Source organism: Argiope bruennichi, chromosome 1 (assembly GCF_947563725.1).
Source record: "Argiope bruennichi chromosome 1, qqArgBrue1.1, whole genome shotgun sequence".
Classification (NCBI taxonomy): Eukaryota; Metazoa; Arthropoda; class Arachnida; order Araneae; family Araneidae; genus Argiope; species Argiope bruennichi.
In genome coordinates this window covers 78,194,838-78,219,230 of record NC_079151.1, presented here as the reverse complement: position 1 = coordinate 78,219,230, position 24,393 = coordinate 78,194,838, and the positions used below count along the sequence as shown (strand labels likewise).

At 26.6% G+C, this 24,393-nt stretch overlaps 1 protein-coding gene across 7 annotated transcripts in view; it reads left to right on the top strand.

The window, feature by feature from the left end:
* Positions 1-15,743: 15,743 nt before the first annotated feature.
* LOC129964330 (diacylglycerol kinase theta-like) overlaps positions 15,744-24,393 on the top strand; it is a 73,207-nt gene continuing 64,557 nt past the window's right edge. For 5 of the 7 annotated variants that reach the window (XM_056079140.1, XM_056079112.1, XM_056079094.1 and 2 more), the window contains exon 1: positions 15,745-16,266. In XM_056079140.1, the coding sequence (XP_055935115.1) occupies positions 16,080-16,266 (187 nt within the window). In that variant the 5' untranslated portion in view covers positions 15,745-16,079. Of the gene's footprint in view, positions 16,267-24,393 lie in introns of all 7 variants that reach the window. The other 2 variants (XM_056079103.1, XM_056079148.1) reach the window with 2 other exon arrangements.

The window sequence follows — 24,393 nt, the reverse complement described above, 5'->3', positions numbered from 1 at the left end:
AGAGGGGGGTGGGGTGGGGGCAAATGGAAGCCAAACAAATCGTAGTATGTTGAGTAGTTGATTAACTGCTTAAACGGCAATAATATTTATTTCTTGGCCAAGCTGCTAGATAGGCATAATCCACGATTTTTTGAATAACAAATAATTTTGCTATTATTATTTTTAAACATTTGTTCCAAATACCTGCCATTTCAATCACATTATTAATTAAAAATTATTACTTAGTACTAAATATAAAATTTATTAATTGTAATTAATACTTAATTTACTAATTTAAGTAACGTGTGATTGAATTAATTTATCTATTTCAGCTTACTTCTTAAATTTAATTTTTTTCAAAACTATTTATTTAATTTCTTTATTAGAGTAAACCATTTTCATGAAAAATTTGAATTAAATATATATGTCATTTCTTTAAAATGTTTGCTTTAATTCTATATTCTGCCAATAGAGGACGCCAGTAGTAAACAGAATATATGCAAAGTCATGTCAAAAGTAATTAAAAATGATTTGTATGGAATAAGGCATCATCAAATGCGAATATCGGAAAGTCAAGTTGACTCTCATGAAGTGGAGCGGCGATTTCACACTTTCCAGTAAAGTCACCGCTCCTATAAATTTCAATGATATGCAATTCAATGATACGATAATTCCAAGAATATCCGGTCCGTTCATTTTTCAACCCATTCATACATTTCTCCTTTTCTGTTTTGTTCGAGAGCTTCCATTGGACAGATCGTATTGATTGTTACTTTCCATCGTGATCGAAGACCTGTAATCAAAATATCACCAGTAAGATCGTATCAAGGATTTGAATCACACCCATCTTTGAAAAGTATTGATCACTGGTGTTTGTGGCTTTATGGTATTGGTTACGTAATAACCACTCGTAAAATATTCGTCATCCCTACAAGCTTTACTGCTACTGAATCCCCCCCCCCCTTTTGATAAGACACAAGAAGCCTTTGTTAGTACACTAATATTCTATTACTACATGCATTCGAAAGGAATCGCAAATTTATATGCAGATAAATAGATGTGAAATATTTCAAGGCTGTGTTATTGCCAAAATTTTCAAGCGAAATGAAATAATTTTTCTAATTCATGCGAGGATTAATAATCTGTTGATAAATAAAAGTTGCTCATATAATTTATTATAGATCCACAGAAAGATGTTTGCATTAAATGTCACTGCAGTGTAATATCAGAAATTGACTTTTTTTTTGTAACATTTCTGAACCATAGCTTAAAACAGAACCTTAATAGAACAAAGTAAATAAATTTAATAGTGAATGATTTTGGAGTCTCTCCCCTAACAGCGATCATATGTTGGCGTCACCAGTTTGTTATTAATTCCAAAGGGATATAATTTTTTTTTTGTTGAAAAATGTTAAGATAGGATCAAATCAATTAAATGAAAATTAAAGTCCCTCAAACATAATTGCATTAATATTCGTATATGTCTGAGAAATGCACTATGGAATATTTAATTTACCGAATAATACTGTGGTTCTGAGAGACACCAAAATTCGCATCCCCACAAAATTCTTCAATGTTTTGAATTTCGGGCAATATATTTGAAGACATTCTAATAATAATATAAGGCATTTTTATAAGCTACGTCTTTTTCTAAAAAGTGTTTTTTTCCAACCTGATGTCAAAAGTTCAATTTCAAGATTGAGGACGCAGTTAAAGATCTCATTCTATCTATATGCTGTATATAATATGAGAGTTGTACCCTTTAGTTTGGTTTTAACTAGTACAAAAGCCAAGATGTTGACTATGTTGCGTTGTACCCTTTAAACCTGTTGTGAGTCATCATCCTGAGAATAAAATTGATGCTCGAATCGTATCTCATAATATGCTAACAGTTCTAAATTATGGCATTTATCTAAAATTGCAGTTATCTAGCTTCAAAATGTGCCATTAATTTAACTTATTTTTTTACAGAAATTTCACATATCGCAAACTTTTTCCGTTTAACAGCTACTAATTTATCTTAGTTAAATTATTCAAATACATATAAGATAAGGCATTTGGGTGATTAAATCTTCATTTCTTTAGAAAGATATATTTTTCTTTCAGCACAAAATGCATTGATTATTTCCATCAAAATCTTGCTAACATATTTATTTTCTAAATATAAAGTATGTAATCTGGTGATGATTAGGTGTGTGCCAAAAGTGGGGTTACATCAGTAAAAGCTCATAATAAAATTTAGAAAAATAGAAATTAAATAGCTATCAAAGGACTAGCTATTCAATTTTTTTTTCATAATCTTGTGTACTAGAAGCTAAAAACAGCCAAAGAAAAAAAAAGTGGAGAGGTCTAAATAGCCCAAGCAGAAGAGTCTACATAATATTCCAACAGCATCATTGAAATATATTTTGTAAATTATAAAATTTATCGAAGATAGGCTATTTAAATTTAGAAAACAGAAAAAAAAATGAAAAATAAAAAATAAAAAAAAGCAAAGTGAAAAATATAAATAAACAAATGAAAAAATAAGTAGAATGAAAAAATAAACAAACAAAAAAATAAATACATACAATGGCCCAGTTTAAGGTAGAGTTCATGAATCGGAAATGAAAGACCAGATAGAGTTCTTTTTGCATTTTTTTTCTTGTACTCACTAGATACTGTCCACTTTTAACAGTGCTTGACAAACCAGGATAAATTATTGTTCAATTTCGAAAATTCTGTTTTCATTATGATATAGGAAATCCAAAATATTTTGAGCTTCTAAAGTCAATTTATTGTTTAATAGAATTTGGGAAATATGTAGTTGAGGTTTAATAAGAAAATATAGTGTGGAATGTCATCATAAGCATTACCATATCTACAACTGCAATTTCTCAAAGTGACTCTTTTAAGATAATGCGGGCAAAGACTCGTTTATCAAAAACACTAGAACTAAATTGCAGAATTATAAGAATAAAGGAATATTATTTTCCCCCAGTTACTTTTTTCCGCCTCATATTTAATAAACGCTTTTGCAATTTGAAAAATCTTTAAAAACTCTCAAAATTAGAAGAGGAATTTTTTTCTTCATAAACGAAGTATAGAGAAAATATTGTAATCGCCAAAAATTCGAACTCAAGATTTTTGATGAACCTCCGTAGACCTCTTGAGGCCTAGACCTCGGGTTCAGGTCGACTCCTGACGACTCCACATTTTTGGCATTATGTCTGCTTTCCACGACAAAGATAATAAAAAAAAAACGCTTTGAATTAGACTGGTGAAATCTGATTTATAGTCTTTACAACAAATCTAATGGCTTCTATTAAATTTTGGGCGATATTCATTTGAAGGAAGTATCCGAATATAAGTTAACCTGATGACTACAAAACAAATAGAGCTAAATGGATAAAATTTATCACACAGATTTAACGCATAAAGTGTAGATACCTATAAAATTTGGAATCCAATCTGTCAAAGGGTTGACTTCCTGTTGATCTGCAGTTTTAAACAAGCATTTAAGCATGATAACTCAAAAATGCTGTGATTTAATGTAAGACAAAATGCATGAAATTTGGTAGGTGATTTTGTGACTATAATTGTAATTCTGAAATCAAATTTTCGTTTCAGTCGGTTGGAAGCAGAGAGATCGACTATTGGCTACCTATTGCTAAATGCCAAAGCTTAATCGCCAAAAAATCACCAAGGATTGCACAATCACATTAATTAAAAATGCTAAAGTCAAGCCAAAGATAAATATTTTTGAACTATTATTCGCCAATGTCATGTAAATTATTTTTTTCCTTACCCATTGTCCACAATTTTATGTGAAGGGATGGAGATTATGTGACAAAGTTTTGGGGAGACCATTCTCGCTGGTTTTTGTTACATTAAAATTCATTTCAAATATTCAGTTTAATTAATATTTAATGATTTATTTTGATTTTTAATGACATTTTATTTTTTTAAAATAAAGTAGACGAAATTAAATCTTGCAAAGTTATATCCGTTAAGAAAATAAGGTTTTAACACAATGATCCATAACTAATCATCTGAGTTTTCAAATTTTCCATAATCCAATCTGAATATATATATATATATATATATATATATATATCAAAATAATGTTAACACCTTAGATTTATAAAGAATCCTTTATTAGTATGGTATATGACTATCTTTGGCATGTAATACAGCTTGGATTCGCCTAGGAATCAATCCATACAAGTGTTGAATAGTGTTTAGAGGAATATTGTACCATTCTTCCTGAAGATATTGTGAAAGTTCTGGGAATGATACCGGCGGATGATATCGATTCAGTATTGAACGTTCTAAAATAGTCCATAACGGTTCACTTATATTGTGTGCGGGTCATGGAAGATGTTTAACTTCATCCTCGTGTTCATCAAACCATGACTGGACAAATCTCGCTGCATGGATAGGTGCATTATCATCCTGAAAAATTCCATCTCTTGTAAGAAGAAAAGTTTACATCATAGAATGGACCTGATCAGCTAAACTTTATCTATACTTTTCCACAATGATCCTTTCTTTCAGGGTTACGATTGGTCCAGCAGAAAACCACGACATGGCTGCCCATATTATGACAGATCCTTGACAGTTGGAAGGAGATAATCACGATCATACGATTGTGAAGGTGTTCTCCAAACGTGCACCAGTCCTGTTGTAGGGAAAAGTATGAAACACGATTCATCAGACCATATTACTTTCTTCCACTTATCAATCGACCAGGTTTTGTGAGTGTGACACCACTGTACACGGCATTTAACATTAACATCTGTGACAAGTGGTTTGGTAATTGCTGCTCAGACATAAATGCTCTATTTATGAAGGTGCCTTCTAACTGTAATCATGACACTTTGACACTGGATATGGGTATTGAACTCTGCGGTTACTTTTGTTGCAGTGGTCCGCTTTTTAGACATTACAATATGCTTCAATACCAATATATATATATATATACATTTCGAGTTTTAAATAAATAAGTAGTCAGTCACCTCGTTCAGAAAAATCTACAATATTTTAAGGATTTGATTTTTTAAATAAATTTCTAATATATTTTCTAAAGGTTATAGAGTTAATGAAATGAAATTTCTGAATTTACCTGTTCTGATTTCACCTTAGAAATTTAAATTCTTACTTTTTCTCAATTATACTATCAGAATGCTCAAATATTATTTCTGAAATTTCAAACCTCAGAATCACGCAGAAATGCATGCTTATTTCTTGGCACTGCTAGCTTCAATTCCATTACATACCTTACTGGAAAAACTCCACATGTTTATTCTTTTGGATTTTATTTTTTTATTCAAACATTGCCCAGAATTGACTGAAAATTTTTATACCGAATTTTAATTATTTGTCAAGTTATACTTTTATTTTGATTCTAGTTTTACAGTTTTATCCGATGTAATATGGTTAGCGTAATGAACTTTGAGTCAAAAATGAAACCAAAACCCTCCAGCCAATCAATATAATTTTAAAAATTCAATTAGTTGACAATAAAAAGAAGGGAACAAGAATCCAAGAATTTTACGCAATAATTTACGAATAATTTAAGCACGAAATAATTTTAAAATCATTTTAAAATACAAAACAATACTTATTTTATGATACAATTATTTTATGATGTTTAAATATTGTGTAAATTTTTTTCTAAATAATTACATTTTTTGAAAATTATATATATATATTTTGCATAATTTAAATACATGGTTCTGACGGAACACCAACAGGTGTAAAGTTTTGCCCTTGTTTTGTAAGATATTTAATTGTGCGATTTTCTTTTTTTCTTCTAGTGATAAAAGCTGAGAATGATATATTTTGTTTATTATCTGTGCAATTCACAAGACGAATACGAAAATGAAATTACAGAACGACGAAAGATAGCATGAAATTAGGAAATAAATAATAATAATGTATTAATATAAGAATAATAATGGAATAATAAGAATGATGTATTTTATGATTTTCATCATTATGATGTCCTGGGATTTGACTTATTAAGAAGGTTCTTTTACAAACTAAACCAAAGATGTACGGTTAATAAATAATGCGGCATTAATATATACACAAATTGATACTTGAAAAATTTTTTGTTGAACTAAAATGAGCTTCAAGTTGTGCAGAAGAAAATTAAAATTAAGTATAACCAATACTCCCATTAAATCACTGGTCAGTAAAGACAGATAGTTAAATAATAAATGTTTATATAAGCTTATACTAACAAATAAAAATAGATATTTCTATTTGTCATGAAAGTAACGTTTTTATTTTTAAATAGTTGATTTAAATTGTTATTAAGTTAAAATTTATTTATTAAAAATGCTCAAATTTCTTCAAGTATTTGCAAAATTCACTTTAGATTTTAATACATTGATTTAATGATATTTTGTCTTGAATTTTGTAAGTTTTTATAATTTGGTTGAAAACGCTGCAATTTATATACTAAAAACCAGTGTGATATTTTTAGAATTTTTTAAATAAAACTTTTACTGCATCCCGAATAGTGTGTCATTTTTACAAAAATACATGTAGGCTGGTTTTTATCTTAAAAAATAAAATCATTGCTTAAAAATATTTATCTACTTTCTGTAAAATTGAGTAAGTCCCCTTTTCCCCATCGAGTTTTGATCGGTCCCCTAAATGTCCTCGTGATAGAATCTTCACAGTAAAATGCGAGTGAAAGCATATTTTTGCTCATGATCTAAATCGAAAGACAATACGTCCTTCTTTAAAAGAGATATTTGGTAAAATGTACAAATCTGAATGTGTCCATATATTTTTGATCATGTAATGCATCTAAAAACATGTCAGTTTTTAATGTTCTTTGAAAGCGTTTTTCAAAGTATCAGGTATATTCAGATATAATCATGATAATTTAGTCAAATTTATATCCTGCCTAATCTTATCAGGCTGCGTTTATTTATCGTATCTCTGGTGTAGCCATTGAAAACTGAAAGCATCTCAATTTCAAAGTATGTATTTCAATATGTAAGCAATTTCTTAGCATAAAATTTTTTAAAAAGGGCATCCCCCCGTTAAATAAAGTATATGAAAATAGATCGTCCTGTGATATTATCATGACCATATGACGATTTGAGCATTAGTTCAAACTTTTACTAAAAAATGAACAATACCATCATGGAAAAGAAAATTAGAATGCACCAGGTGTTGAGTTGAATAAGTTCTATTAATTTTTTCTGTGGATGAGAAATTTTGCGTTTTTCTTTTAGAGTGGCAGTTTTAATTTTGATCTTGTGAATTTACTTTTTTATATAGTTATAAAGTTCAAGAAATGTATTTTACTAATGAATCTATAGATTTTTAATGCTCTTTAACAATGTGCGAGGAATTCTCTCAAAACATTTCTGGTTCTTACACGAATCACAAGAAATTTAATAAAATCCATGAAGAAACAACGCAATTAGTAGTTGCATGTTACTATTCCTTCAAAATTCAAGATTTTTTTTTGTTTAAATCCTCACTCTGTTCAATGTCACGAGTTATGAAAAAAAAAAAAAAATTCTACTAAGACAATAAGGAAGTTATGTCTTTTCATTATTTATTTTTACTTAATTGAAATGAATTGAGTAGAAACAGTTAGTTTTATTGAGAAGAATAGCAAAAATGCAATGATTATGTTGATTGGCCATTACTGATATATATAAAAAAATGCTCTGCAAAAAAAGCAAAAATAAAAATAGTATGTTTAAAAAATATAAAGTAGGACAGATGGCACTAATAACCTGTGCTTTAAGTGCCATATGCGTATTTTCAATATTACTACCATTACAATTTTAGTTTGAAATGAGAGTGGCTCTATTAACCTCATGTATTTTTAAACAATATAATAAAATGTATAATATTAATAAACAGACCACTAACATAATAGTTTTCTGGATAATTCAAATGCAAATTTTAACTAAGATAAAAGCTGTAAGAATTATGTTCAATGGTTTTCTTCTTGTTTTATTCTTTTCTATAAGTGTAATTTTTATTTTCAATAAGCGAGTTCTAAAATTTAAATTATCCATATAAAAAGATGACTTGCATTCAAATATGAAAAATGAATAGTAAATAATTTCATTCGCTAGAAATCAGAATGAAATAAACTAATAAAGTACCTAATTTGAATTTTAGGTTATAAAAATTCATTTAATACTGAAAGACAAAATTCTGAATTCTGTTTTATGTTGATTTGCAGATATATATTTTAGGGATGTCGAAGTCCGTGACGATAAAATGACTGATGAAATCAACCTTATTTCTCTCTAAGAACGATATACCGAAATGTGTCAAGGAACATTATGCAAGAGAATCACGAAATAAAAGATTTAGATTAATAGATCAAAGAGCGGTAGTATCAATGCTGAAACTGAAACCCATGGGGTTCAGAGAAGAACATATTGAAACTATATATTTTCAAAACTATAACGCATTGAAGAAGGGAAGTAACATGGCTTTAATATCTGTGAAGTTTCTAGATGAATTTTGTAATTAATAAAAATATTGATACTTGATGAAGCTCTGTAACATTACAGGTTTTATTTCTATTTTATATCAGATGATAAAAAAAATAGAGATTTATAAATTGTTGGTAGAGCTTTCAATAATTTATGGACTGTTTGTGCTATTCTCGAATAGTATATAAATAAGCGAATAACAAACTAAAATCTCAGCGAAGTTCAAGCTAAATGCTCAATGAAATCCAAGTCGTGGTATCGTGATAATGATTTCATGCTAAGAAATGTCCTAGAATCCAAGTATTGTCACTCAATGCAAGCAAGAATTATCAGGACTTGTAGCTGAAAGAAATGGACAGCTATACTATGCTAGTGAATTATCTTTACATTGCAGTATCAGTTCCACGAAGGTGGAATGGAATGAAACTCAATGGATCTATTTCAATGAACCATATCACTTAAAATTGTTCACGATAATAGTGTTGTACTTTGCATTTTATCGATGAGCCAGAATTTAATCTATTAAAGAATCTGTGGCTCTTCCTAATCTGGAGGACCACTGGAGCTTAATTTGCGCAATAACACTCGCGATTGTATGCATACAGAAACATACAGGATACTCGCGATTGTATGTATTCATGGTTTCGAAAAGAAATACAGGAAGAGATCACATTGATCACCACGTCTATGCTCGTAGCTATGTATGCCAGTTATGTATTTTTAATATATCAAAATAAAGTGACACTCCATATATGTCCAACTGTTTAAAGAATCCGCCTTCTGATTTCAGGTGTAGGAGTATGTGGGAATATACTGTGACTGAGGGATACTGGCAAGGTATTTCTCCCATAGAGAATTTATTTGAAAAGAAGAGAGCAGAGAAATAAACATCCAAGTAAAAAACATAGCAGATTAGAGAGCCCTATCAAAAATGGAAGTTGCTACAGGATTGCCTGTTATTGATAATATGTCTAGGGAATCACGAGGTTTCATATAAAATAAAAAGTGGCGAAATCAGAAAAGTGGTTGAGACACAAGGACTGGTTCTTTGGTTCTCCGCCTCAATTATATTAAATATGCACATAAAATTATTGCATAACAATCATCAACAAGAATAAAAGTTTGGTAGCTGAATAAACAAAACAAAACAAATCAACCAGCATTGTATTGCACGTAAAATTATATTTAGAAATACTTTTGAGTAAAATAGTAAAATGCATGCTCTCACCATTCTAAAACACTTTCAGTATTGTATCTGTATACATTTCAGTTATGTGAAATTCTAATTTTTTTAAATTTTGAAAGACAAAAAAAAAAAAAAAAAAAAACCAGAAATTAATGGTTCATTTTCTGTAAAAATTTATAACAAATTCTGGCTATTTTTAATTTTTTTTTTACTTCTATATTAATAAATATGAAATTTTAATCACGCGTGCTTTTCTACTGGCGATTATTCAATGCAGACCACTGAATCTAGAGTAGCTAAATTTAACTCAGAGATACTTTGCGTGTAAAATATCTTCACATAGAAATCAATTTTTAAAATTTAATTATTCAAAAATTAATTCCAATTTTGGAGTTTTTGGCCACATTTATGTAAATAATATTCAAAAGTATTATGTCACGAAAAGAATTTTTATAATATTTTATAGAGCAACAACTTATCTACTTAAGGATATTACTTTCAGCATGGGACAATGTTTAATCTAATCGTTCTAAATTTTTAATTACAGTGATGTACAGATAAAGTCATTCAAGGGAACAATGTCTGATTTTCTCATGGAATGAACAGAGTAAAAATAAATAGGATATAAAAGAGAAGAGCAAATTTCTGGTTAATTATCAGAAAAAGGTTTTTTTCCCACCATTACTTTAAAATTTTAATGAATCAAGTTTAAAAAATGTTGAATTTTTATTATGATTACCAAACACTTTTTATGCATTTTAAAGCGACGAAAATGATCTTTCTATTGATATTAAAAAAGTCGTGCAAATTTACTTGAGATTTTATCAAATTTTTGGCAAAATGTTTTTTAAAAGTTATATACCGAATTAATCCTTCAACAAATTTGATTAGAATGCCATAAATAGAAGGAAATAAATAATGAAAAATTAAATTAAGGTAAAATTCAAATTTTGTTTGTTCAAACAAATTTTTTCTTTAATAAATATACAAATTTAAAAATTTTTTATAATTGCACATTAATATGTTTAAAATACTTTTAATATTGTTATACAGATTACTGCCTTCTTTTAATTTTCAATAATACAAATTTTTACACTATATTTTTTTAAAATTAAAATGCATTTTCAAGTAATAAATGGTATAAAAATTATTGCAAATATAATAAGAAATTCAAATAAAAAATCATTATAATAAGGGAATAAGAAATTCAAATCAACATAACAGCGAATAACTACATTATTTTATAATTCTCTCAGCATTATACCTATCTTATGTGACAAATTTTGAAGTTTGGAATGATGTGAGTGAAGATGATCTATTTTGACGATTAGATTTCAGATATTTATGAGCTTCAATTTTGATTTTGGAACTAATTGTTTTATCTGAAATTTAATGATTTTAAACATTTAACTTGTCTTATCATAGTTATTTGCATAAATTCTCAGTTTTATTTGTATTTTTTCAGAAATAATAATTAATTACATTTCAGTTGCAAATTTCTGTGTTTATTGATCCTCTAGACTTAGAACTATCAAAATTGCCATAGGTATACTTTGGAGAGTAAAACATGAATTCGAATGATTTTTCTGAAATTTCAATTAATCAAACCTTACAAGAAATTCTGATGTTTTTTCGTCATAACTTCCGAAAATATTACAGCATAAATGTAAATATCTACACTATCATAAAATTGAAAAAATTATCCTTTAAATAATACCAACTATTTACTGTAAGATTTTGAATCTCATTATGATTATTTAAAAAAATATTTTTAAATTTAGTTTATAACAATATATTTTATTGATGTTATAAAGCTCAAATGGTTTTCAGTATTGCTATAAGATTCAGCTTATCCCCCCCCCCTTAGAATAGGTTTCTGTTTAAAATTCGTTTTTATTAAATTTTTTGATATTTTGTTATTTATTTAGATTTATCTACTTTTAGACGTTGCTGCTCTTTCTTATAATATAACTGGCTTTATAAAAATAAATTATCGATACTTCAGCAAAATTGTTTTTTTTATTGTAATATATTAGGCTTTTTTTATTGAATCAGAAAATATTTACTGAATAATTCGTTGAGATATTACATAAATAATTAAACATATTTTGAATATGTTTAGTTTTAACTATAAAGTTATTGGATAAGTTAAAATTTAATAATTTACCTTTATAAATTTTAGGTGAGATGGCAGAAAATAAGGAAACCTCGTAGCGTTATGAACAGAACGAAGTAAGATATCTAAAATAGTAAGAGTTACATGTTTACCAAAATTTGAATTCCTTGGGAGAAATATTTTCCTAGGGAAGCCATTAAGACCAAGTTACATATAGAAGATTTAATTGAAAATTTTATCACTATTAATCCTATTAAGCCAACTGGTCGACAAAGACGATTACTAACTAATAGGTTGCGTAAACTAATTAATTGCCGAAGACGCTTTGCATTTAATAAAACATTTAATAAATATTCCTGGCAAGCCAGTTGGTCACAAACGATGACGAATTTTTAATATAATTGTTTTGTGTGCATGTTATAGCTGACATAACTAAGAGGGAATTTTAAAAATAAAATAAAAGTAGATGAATTTGAACTATAAATTCAGATTATTTATTTTTCGAAAATTTAATTTAAATTAATAAATTTAATTAAATTTGAAAATTTATTTTTCATTATTATCTTTATTCAAGAGACATTATTACTGCGATTATTCTGTTTCGTTTCTGCAGTGAAGAGAATTATAAGTAATATTACTTGTTAATCAAGTAATGCCACTAGTAATATTACTTGTGATATTTTATTGTTCCACATCATTAGGAATCTGCCCTTGCACTGAAATGAAAATATGTTATCTTCTTTTTATGAAACTCTAAATCCACTAGTAATAAAAGAAAGCGTGTACCTGCCTGTTGACGCATTTTCGATCAAACTGATTTATTCAGAGCTACCCAACGAGGTACAAAAAATTCTGAAGCATTGAAATATGCACTCATAAGCATTAAAATATGCATTAAGCGGTTTTTGAAAAATTTAATTAATTAAAAATTAAACGAGATTTTGATGATTTTTCACGACAAATTCAGATTTTTGCACACAAATAATTTTGACACTTCCTTAAAATAATAATAATAATAATAAAAAAAAGAAATCTCTTTAGAATGATATCAGTTTAGCTCTCGAGTAATTATTTGCTGGGTTTCGATAATTTATAAAATAGCTTTTAGTAAATTTTTCAAAATCTTCACAGTTGCATTAACCTAAAATTATTTTCCATGCGTCATATAATATTTAATAGAGTGATTTTCTCCCATTGTTGAACGTTAAGGAAGAAAGATTTTGTTTAACATCTGTGCAGTTAATAAGCGGAATGTAAGAGAGTAGTTCTAGTATGGTGAAAGACAGTTACAATTAAAAGACTGATTACCTGAAAAATTATGCTTTAATGGCATGGGAATATTTATGTACACAATAAACATAACAGGTGTATGGTTATAAAAATCACATGGCTTAAAAAAACAGTCGCAATTTGATGTTTAAAATGCCTTTTAGAGGAATACAAATTAGAAGAAATTACTATTTCAAATTATTCGTAAGAGATTTAATTGAAATGAAACACAACTAATATTTCTGGCAGACCAGCTGGTCACCTGAGAGGCTAGTATTTCAATAAAAGTTGTGAACATAAGGTAGGATATAATTGAAGGAATAGTTATCCTCAACAGATTTCTTCCACTTTATGCATATTTCCATGGTCTTTACGGAAGTATAAATATATAATAAATAAACTGACTAAATGATAAAATTTATTGTAATAAAGTAAAATATCGATGAGAAGATTCTTGTTTAAAGAAAATAATTCCAGGAAGCGTAAAAAAAAAATTGTACAGAAAATACAGATTAAAAATATTTTAAAATAGAGGTATACATAATTTGTATTAGTATCAAATCGACATGAATGAACAATAACAATAGTTTTTAAGCCTCAGGGTTTTCTAACATTATATCATTTCAGTATTTTTGGGTACCAAAAAAATAATAGTTGCAATTATTGATTGCAATATCTGCAGATTAGTTTACCGGTAATTTGAAAAATTTAAAAATTGTTTTCAATAATTCTACACTGTTTTCACCGATAATTCAATAACGTATGTACATTTTTTTAATTTATTTGATCGCAGAAGCTGTGTAATAGACAGTACAAAACTAGGGTATATACGTAAAGTGACTGATCAAAACAAAAGGCATAAATGATAATAAACCTAATAAATCTATGAATGAAAGAAAAAAATGGAGTGATCATTAAAAAAAAGTACTAGAGGGAAAGAACATAGGTAAAAGAACACAAGGAGAAGATATATTCAAATAATGCATAATACTTTATTAATTTTTAAACTAACAAGTATCGAAAGAAGTTTTTTTTTGTGACGATATTAGTTTGTGTAAAAATTAAATTACAAATGAAAATTATGTTTTTAGCTTGCTTATTTTTTAAACAATTCTGATAAATAGATTTTGTGTTTAATTATTTATTTTATATATTTTTTGACTGGAAAAATTATTCTTATATAAATATTACATATAAAATTGTGGATTTTTTCTTTTCGTTATTTGCGTTCAAAATACAATTGATTTTCATATACTTATTCAGAGTAAACATAATAAGATAAAATATCCTTTTCTTCTTAATTTTTTTTTCTATATTCAAAATTAAAAGAATTCCCATTAATTTAACAGTATACCGGTTTTCTTTGGAAATCTCATCATATTATTGATGAATTTACCATCACTAATTGAAATATCTCTAAATATGAATGAAAGGCCCATTATCATCAAAGTATGGTTTTTAGAAAATAATTCATTTAGCAGTTTATATATGACGAATAACTTTGGAGGTTCTATTTATCTACGACTATGACATAACTTATTGTACCTCGTTAAGAAACACGATTAAGATAAAACAAACATTTTGGCTCTAAAAAGTTTATAAAGCATAAAATAGGCAAAATGAAAATCATAATATCTTATTACACTTACGAAAATTCTCATGTAATAATTAAAGTTATCAAAAATACTAAGGTATTCAGTAAATATATTGTCTGTATCTGATATCATTACTTGATTATATTGCTTCGTAAATAAAATTTATAAAGTTTTTCAGAGCGAGAATGTATATTAAAATGCTTCAAGTAAACTAAATATATAGTTTCTCTTCACTTGCGGGGAATAGTACTTCAAAATCAGAAAAAAACATTGAATAATTATTAATTATAATTTCTAATGATATGAAAGAAAGAAGTAGTTTTAGAAAGTATAAAGTAGAACTGTGAAATAAACACCATATTTAAAAATGAAGAGCTATGAAAATTAATTGATTGCAATTAATATTAATTTGACAATAGTTAAGTAACTATTTCTTGGGTATAAAAAAGTTAATTTCCCATAAGAGGACTTAAAAAAATTGTTAGCGAACATTTTTGCAAATTTCGTGAATCAGACCTGATCATAAAAATTTATTTAGAATTAAATTAAAATTAATAATTTTATCTCAAGATTTTAAATATAAAGAATTGCTTGTAAAACGAAACAAATATTAAAGTAAGTTGTACTTTAGCCATTATTATTCTATTTTAAAATTTCAAATAGAAAAATATGAAATTTATTTAATTTTTAGTTAAAATTTTAATGAATAAAATAATTATTTAAGCCTTCAAACTAATTTACTGCTTGAAGAGTTGCCTGATATTGCATAAAATCATTCAGTTTTCTTTTGCTATTTTTGAGAGAATCGTAATCACGAAAATCTGAATAGAGAAGTAGTGATCATTTGCAAGGGACAGGAACCGAACCGAATTCCTTTATTTTTTTTTTTAAAAAAAGGTAATTGATTGCGAAGCATTGATTTTAACGATCGCTTCTCATCCACTCAAAGGATAACCGCCCTTCAATAACGAACCACTGTGTGACAGCACCAAAGTGAGGTCGATTTTCGTCATTGAGAGAGATTCCCATTGTTTGACTTTTCCAGAGGCCACCTGTAACGAATATTTCTGTGCCCTTTCAGAGAGGGGCGATTCGAGCACAGGGGCGCAGACGAGAGCCAGGGCTGCTCCAAGGTCGGTCCCTCTTCCCTCCGGATCGGCGCAAAAGAACACTGCGCTGATCATTTAGCTCATGAGAGCGAGCGAGCGAGATAGGAGAGAGAAAACCGAAAAACCAAGTGAAAGAGTTTGCGTGCAAAAATGGTCGATTCTTCTGGAAGCGTTAGATGAATTAGAATCGAAAACAAATGCTCGAAACAGCCCTGTGATGGAAAGGTGACGATACTGTAAGCGTGCTTCTCTCGAAATTTTGCGCAGATTTTCCCCTCTTCCAATGTAGTACGGGGAGTACGATTCGTGAAGAGTGGTGGAGTAACAGTGGCGGCTTTTCTCATACGGAGCTGGAACAATATGGCTTCTACTGGTGCTAAGCCTAATGTGAAAGCCACGGAAAATCCCAGTCCCACCACGGAAGGGCCCCCGGAAGTGGTGCAACAGGGCCACTTTTTCAGCAAAAAAACTTTCCACAAACCTACCTACTGTCATCACTGTACAGATATGCTCTGGGGGTTAATAGGTCAAGGTCTCATATGTGAAGGTGAGGAAGTCTTCAATACTATTTCTATAGATTTAATGTTATTGTTTACTCACGATGAATCGAATTGTTTCTGCCCTACACATGGTAAATATTATCGAAGAAAATATACTTTAAAAGTGTTATAACTAATTATATATAATAATAGTTATAGTTATCTGTTACATAATTATTGATAAAATTATTTTGGTTATGCAAGACATCGTTGTGTTTGTGGCAAATACTTCCCCTCAAAATTGTATTTATATGGAATTTAAATAACAGCTTTTGAAATATTCATTCTAAAAGTAGGTGACATTATTAGGTAAAATAAAGGAAGATAATTAAAAACAATATAGTATCAAAATGTATCTATGAATTTAGACCCTAAGGATAGGATGAGAAAAGGATAAAGCGTATCTTATTTAATAATAATTTTTTTTTTATCCTAGAAGCATTTAAAAATACAAAAATACTATAAATAATCCAGTCTTTAATACGATACTCATGTAAACAAGCCTAGATTTTCAGAGGGGGGGGGCATTTTGATCGGAATCATTAATACTTTTTCACAAATTCTAAGCTACTGAAAGACGTTTAAAACACCAGGAGAAAAGAATTCTTATAACTGATAAATGTTTTATTAAATAAAAAAGTGGAAGTTTTATAAGAAAAACTTAGTAAAAAATAAAATTTAAAATATAAAAGAACTATAAAAGTTACTGAAAATAAAGCTTGCAGAAATAATATAAAATACATTTTAATTGGATACTAAACTTTTTTTTCGTAATTATTTTTTGGAAATTTCTGAAATAATTTTCTTAATGGAACCTATTTTAAGATAAGCTGTATTTATAATTTTTAAAGATTAATAGTTATTTTTGTGTAATGAACAATGGAATCGATAAAAAATTAGTAATATTAGAGCAAAGAACTTCTGTGGTTAGAAGTCATACTTCACTCTGATGCAAACTTACATTTTTAAAACTATTCACTTGAGACAGTTACAGGATGAAGGAAGGATTTGACTGAGAATCCTGTTCATAAACTCCTGGCTTTGAAAAAAAAATTATCATCTTTTTCCCCTTTTAATTTTTACTCATTTGAATGGCTATTAATTTAGAATGAGAATTAAAAAATAAAATTGAATTGCGTATATAATACCTCATATGCTTCATATGAGATATGTGAGGTATATATCCTCACATACCTCACATGGGTTATTCATATTAGCCATGTATCCTCGCATACTTTATGAAAGAATAATAATACTTTATTAATCAGAAAAAATATTTAAATTAACACTAATTTTTTATTGAAAATGAAAGGAATACTATTCATCATCTATAGGTTTGATAAAAAATATATTTATTATGCAAAGTATATAAGGATGATTGTTTTTTTCAAGCACAAATTTTCCATTGTATGCACATTTCAGGAAGTGGCAATGGGTTTCGGAAATAGAGTATCATTATACTTACAACTGATATAGAATTCATATATAGAAAGAGTTTATAAAATGAGGAAAAAACGATAAAGCATGTATGTAAAAATGTTTTAAAAATATTATTAATTAAAAAAATTAGGGAATTTTCTAAAAACTTAAGAGAATATTGAGAAAACACACACATTCACATTCATTTTGAACTGAGTCAACTAAATTTTATGAGATAAGCATCCATTAAAAATAATAGTATTGGTGCTGCTATAATTAGTTTAAACATATACTCTTGCGACTACAGAGAATTTGTTTCAAAAATGGCAAAATACTATTTGTAAACTGAAGATTTGAAGAAAATTAATTTGCCAATGCATATTCTAACTAAAACCCTTTTATATACACTAAACTGACTTCCGCAAGCTACTTTTTTGTTATTTGATCTCATAATCTTAAGAAAGGTACATTATTATTATTATCTAATAGATATTCAAATGAATTGCGTCAGAAACATTTCTTTTCCTCTTTCCCTTTAGTTATGATAGACATAAAAAATTATCTCCTGTCATTACAAGGTTAGCATTCGTATTTTTTATAAATAGAAAATATTTTTATAGTAAGATTTTTTTATTAATGGGATTAAGTATTTTTTTTATAATTAAGAAAAGAAATCATTACAACCTTTCCCCCCCAAATTATGAATAAAACGTTTCTGTTTTAAATAAAATACAGCATCAGTTTAAAACTTGAAGAATCATTCTTTTCATAATCATATAATGATTTGTTGTACTTTCTAAAGGTAAAAAAGGAATCTGTTTATTATAGAACAAATGATATGAAAAGAACTAACATCTGTTACTGAAAAAAACTAACTTTAATGACTGAACTAATTAACTTTGGTCATGAAAAATAAAATTGAACTTGCTTTTTCTATTTACCTGTAATATATTGTAATTACAGAAATTAACATTCCTGTCCCAGAAGAAACAAGAAATTCTTTAATGCTGATGTTCTTTTGATATTTGATTATCGAAAATTTCGTCTTTTTTTAAATTTATGTGAAAGTTATTTTCGAATTAATAAGAAAAATCATTGTCCTGATAAAAAATTAAATATTTTATATCATTTTTTAATGTTTAATTACAAGCAAATTTAAAAAATAGTATTAATATTTACGTAACAAATTAAATTTTGAAATAGAAATCATAATCAATTTTAATCAGGTTCAAGTAGTTTATAATAAAAATTTATCGTGTACAGTAAAATGAAATGATATATAATAAATTAAAATACATAAATAACGTAAGTTTTTAATAATGCGATATTAATTGCATTAGAAAGAAAAAAAAAACAATTCAAAAAATTCATTTTTACGTTAAAATGTTCATGAAATTTTTAAATTCACATTTATTAATTATATTTAATTAATTTTAAATGAATAATTTATAATCTTTATCAGTTTTATTTATTCCCTCCCCACGTTTTAAATATATCTCATTTTCATATCTTTCTTTTTTAAAAATCTATTTTGATAAAAAAAAACGGATTTAATAATTAATTGTTATCTTAATTCTTTTTAAAATTAATCCATAATGATTTGAATCGGCATGGATATTATTAATATGAATATTTGATTTAAAGACAAAATTTATTTGGAAAGTTTACTAATTTTTTGTTATTAAATAATGATGAGTATTTTTTAAGATTTATTTTTGAAATAATAAGATGAGCTATATAATATATGGTAGGGAAAAACAAAAGGATCTGAATATAGGCAGAATCGTAATAATATGAATTTTATTAGATTAAGATTTATAAAATATTTTTTAGACTGGCTCTATCTACAATTTTGACTTTACAAAGTTTAATGCAAATAATATTTATTTAAGAATTATTTATAAAAATTACTGAAAATGATATTTGGAAATTATTAACATTGGACAGTGAAAATGAAAAGAAAAATTAATATAATCATGAAAACGTATTTATCTAATATTTTATATAATATCTAAATAAACAGAATTAAGCCCTAATTGAAAATAGTGATACAACCATATTTTTAAAACTTGTCTAAGACATCTAATATAGTGAAAATATGAACTGCTTTATATAAATTATAATACTTTTTAATTTTTTGGATATTAGATTATCAATTCATTTCACAACGCTTTTTGATGCATTAATGAATGACAAAATTCTATGTATATGACTGATATTCAACTATAGCAGAAAGGAAAAGGGCAACAGAAAGTTATCTTGATAAATAAAATTAAATCATCTTGATAAATAAAATTAAATCGTTTAACTAAAATCAAGTTAAATTATTCTTTATGTAAGAATTTTTCTTGTACATTGAATAAAAAATGTGTTATTTCAAACATTTTGTAAATTTTTAAAACTATAAGTTAGAATCTGTATTTATATCTTAAAAAATAAATATTTCACTAAAAAGTTACAACAAATGTAGAAAAATAATCCTTGATAAATTAAAATTTAAAAAAACATTTTTAAATCATTTGATTAATAAGATTTCATAACTTCATTCGTAAAAAAAGATTCATCGTCCTTTAGTAATATTATTTAATACTAATAATATGCATTATAAATTTAAAAAAAAATATTTTAAAGAAATATATGTTTGGTATCCATTTTATAATGAACTGAATATTATTTCCTAATTTGATGAATTTTGTTTCATCACTATATTTTGATCGCTATTAATTCTGTTTTAGAGAATTTATTTTTTCCTTTCATTAATTGCATTTTAAGCGTTTAATGCAGTTTGAAAAAACTTTTTAAATTATAATACATTTTCCATGGTTAAAGGCATTAAATTAATCACTTAATTCTATACTACTTTATGGAGGCGTTTTGAATTTAGCTACATAAATCAAATTAAGATTTCAAAAATTCTGGACTCTCATTTTTAGAATTAGATTTTCCTATTCAGTTTAAGTAGCATTGAATAAAGTTAATAAAATTACGATGAGGTTTGTTCTATGTTAAAACATTTTTATGTAGTATTAAAGCAGAGAAAGAAAAGTAGCATAATTTTGGAAATTAAAGAAATATAATGTATGTTACAGATAAGTATTTAAGTTTCTATCTAAAGATTTGAAATAGTAGCTTAATATAAAATGACTTATCTATTGACCTTTCCTATCATTCTCATATTAAATTACTATATTTAAACATAAAGACAATATTCAAAATTTCGGAATTACCAACACAAGCTAGTTATCTGAAAAAGTTAGAAAAATAACCATTGTGAGCATCTTTTTTAAAATAAAATATGTTGCCCCAAAAGGATTCATAGTTGATTATCATTTTAAGTGACTAAAAACATGCATTTAAGTTCGAAAACTAAAGTAAACAATTTTTAATCCAAGGAAAGGTAAGGGAAACAGCTAGCTAGCGGAGGCAGAAATAATTCACATATTTTAAGGAAAAAGAAATAATCCATATCAGATTCTATTTAAGAAAATTAAAAAAAATCCAAGAGAAGGATTTTAATTTAAATAGAAAAAGAAAGCAATAATAAAAATATGATTTAAATTTATTTTATTAGTTTTTTTCTAATAAAAATTTACCATTATCATTGGGCAATATTTTGCAGTTGTGTAAAAGAATTATAATTGGAAATAATACTCAATCCCGAAATAATTTTTCTCTGAATCAAAACTGGCAGTTCAAAAAAAGTTATCATAAATATTTCTATAAAATAATGATAAGGAGAAGTGAATAGATAGTTCTGTATAAAAAAGTTTTATTGTATAATTTAAAATTTTAATGCTGACATAGAAATAAGAATTTAGTTGTAAATATGTGAAACAATTCCAAAACTAGAAATAGCAGATACTTAATTCTGATTTTTTTTGTGTAAAATTATTTATTCAAATAATTTATTTTGTATCAAAACCTAAACGAAATAAAAGTTCAAGAAATGGAAAATTTTATGCTTAACCAATAATGATTGCTTGTTATTTTCTAACAGGAGTTGAAAATTCAATAAAAAACCCCCTTCATTGTTGAGTAAATAATTTAAAGGATTACTCTGGTTTAAATATATCTTTTTAAAGAAAATATCTAAAAATTATGTTTATGTTAGAGAAAATTCATTTTGATGTTAGATCATTTGACATCAACAATGCTAAACATTTAAATAGAATTTTTACTTTCTATTGTTATATTTAATTCATTAAAATCGAATTTTCCTTAAAATACTATGAATAAAATGTCAAGCAGTTTATTATATGGAGGAGAAATAAATTTCTATGGAGTTCCAGAACAATTTTTTTTTCATTATGAGTACGAATTTATTTAATTAAAAGGCATGAAATTAAATTTACATATTAAATCTGATTTTTTATAGAATATTTTAATAAGGAAATTATATTTATGCAATTTGAGTGTGGTATGTAATCAAAATTTATGAATGATTCAATTTTTTTAACGATGCTGTTGTTCTTTAATGCTTAATGGTATTATGATTAAACATAAAATAGATTTTAATGATTATTTACAATGATTTAGCAAAGCTTTTCATACCCCGTTAATTTGGTAAAAAATATACAGTTGGATGCTATGAACCTTGGAAATATTAATTTTTATTCCTTGTATCATACAACTTGATGATGTTTAAATTAATTTGGAAATCATATTTCATATTTTTGTCCTCGTTAATTTTAATAATCAGAATGCAGAAAATTAAAGGAAACACAGAATAAATATTTACATCTCTTTATTTATTTTAATTTGGGGCCTTATTTTATAACAATATATTATTGAAACATAATCGCATTAAAAAAAGTTTGTATGCTTAGAAATTATAGAATTTGACTTTTCAGAATTGATATAATAATCCAGTATTCTGTATCAAGACACAACAGGCAGAATATTTAAAAAATTATATTAAATGTTATCATTTCTAAAAGACATTTTCCAGAAAATAATTTATTTTTTTTTAAAATTTTCAAATGGGATAAACAAATATAATGATTTTTGTAAAAAACTGTGTTATGAAACTTCTAAAAAATTACTTTACAATTTTTTTTAGTCTCTCTTACAATCTTGCATAGATTTCATTTCGCTTAATTTGAGTACATCCCAGCAAATTAATTAATTTTCTTGACAAATATCATGAAAAGAATATATTTCAGCGATTCTAATGAAATTAAATTTGTTTCTATATGAAAAGTTTAAATTAAAAGTTAAATTATAATTTTTATTTAAATCGAAATATGAACCAAAGAGATATCACAACCAGATTATGGACCCAGAAATGCTAACAGAATTCTCTCAAAAGTAATAATAGCAGCTGGATATCAGTACAAGATGTTAATTTCTATAAAATCCAAGAAGATATATAATTTTGGGCAAGAATTCTTCTAAACTATGCTTTGCAAAGAGTGAAACAAACCTATTGTTTGATCATTGCAAAGAGCAGTTTTAAATGTCGCAGTTGCTGGAAAATCAGATGTTGAGATTATGTATTCACTCGTCAATATTTTACGTTGTCCTTCTATGTATCGGCTGCGATACTTTAGAGTGTCCTAATAGGTTTTTATATATTTTACCGACATCACGCATTCATGAATATTTAAATGAATATAACAAACTTCGAGAATATCAAAAGATAAGTATAAACTATGGTTTCCATAACAAATTTTATTTCTAAGTGGTAATACGCATGCTTAAAATGAAAATTCGATGAAACTTCAAAAACATTCAGAATACGAAAATGAACAAATTCTGGTTATACAGAGAATTGGAAAAAGAGGGACAGAGGCTCCAATATAGCAATTAATAAACAAGATGTTTATCTAAAGCATATCAAAACTTGCAGAGCCATCCTATAGAACGTCCGATTTAATGGTTTGTCACGATTTTTATAATGAAATTCGTATAAATGGGCTTTGTGAACGGAGATGGATAAATATGAATCTCTTTTTCATTAATAACAAAACCAAGCCACATATCACAAATGGAGTATGTATATATATATTATAATAATATTTTTTCCTTCAGAAATATTAAAATGCGAACGTGATTTGATCCAGGAATGTAAGCAAGTTCAGTAACAATCAAACAAAAAAAGTATATAAAAAGTAACTACTAGTTAAAAAGCATGTTTAATTTTTAAAAAAATAAATTCAAAGTTATTCAATTAAAATAAGCATTTAAAAATTAAATAATTAAACTAAATTGTTAGAGTACAAAAAGGATTATTATTAAGAATGAATTGTAATTGTTTTATTCGCTATAATTATCGCATGTTTCCCGGAATAAAAATATTTTCAGATTTTTTTTTGTTATTAAAAATGTAACCATTTATTTAATGGCTACAAATCTACTAAAATATTGTATATGCTTAATGTTTGTGATAAAAATTTGCACTTATAATATAAAAAAAAAATTATTTGTAGCATTAGTCACTTTTCGCGACTAGCTGGTTTGTTCGGGATATTGGTTATATTTAAATTAACTTAATCATTTAGATATAGCTTCACGCCTATGATTCCATCAAAATGTCAGACATTAAAACTCTGTTATTTTAATTGTCTGAAATCTGACCTATTTATCGTGTACATGAATACTTCTAATGGAGACAAATCCCATAATATTGTAGCTATATTAAAAACGTAAATGTAAGGTTCATTTCTCTTCTAATTTCATGGTACTGTAACTTCATTTTTGTTATTCATCTCATAAAC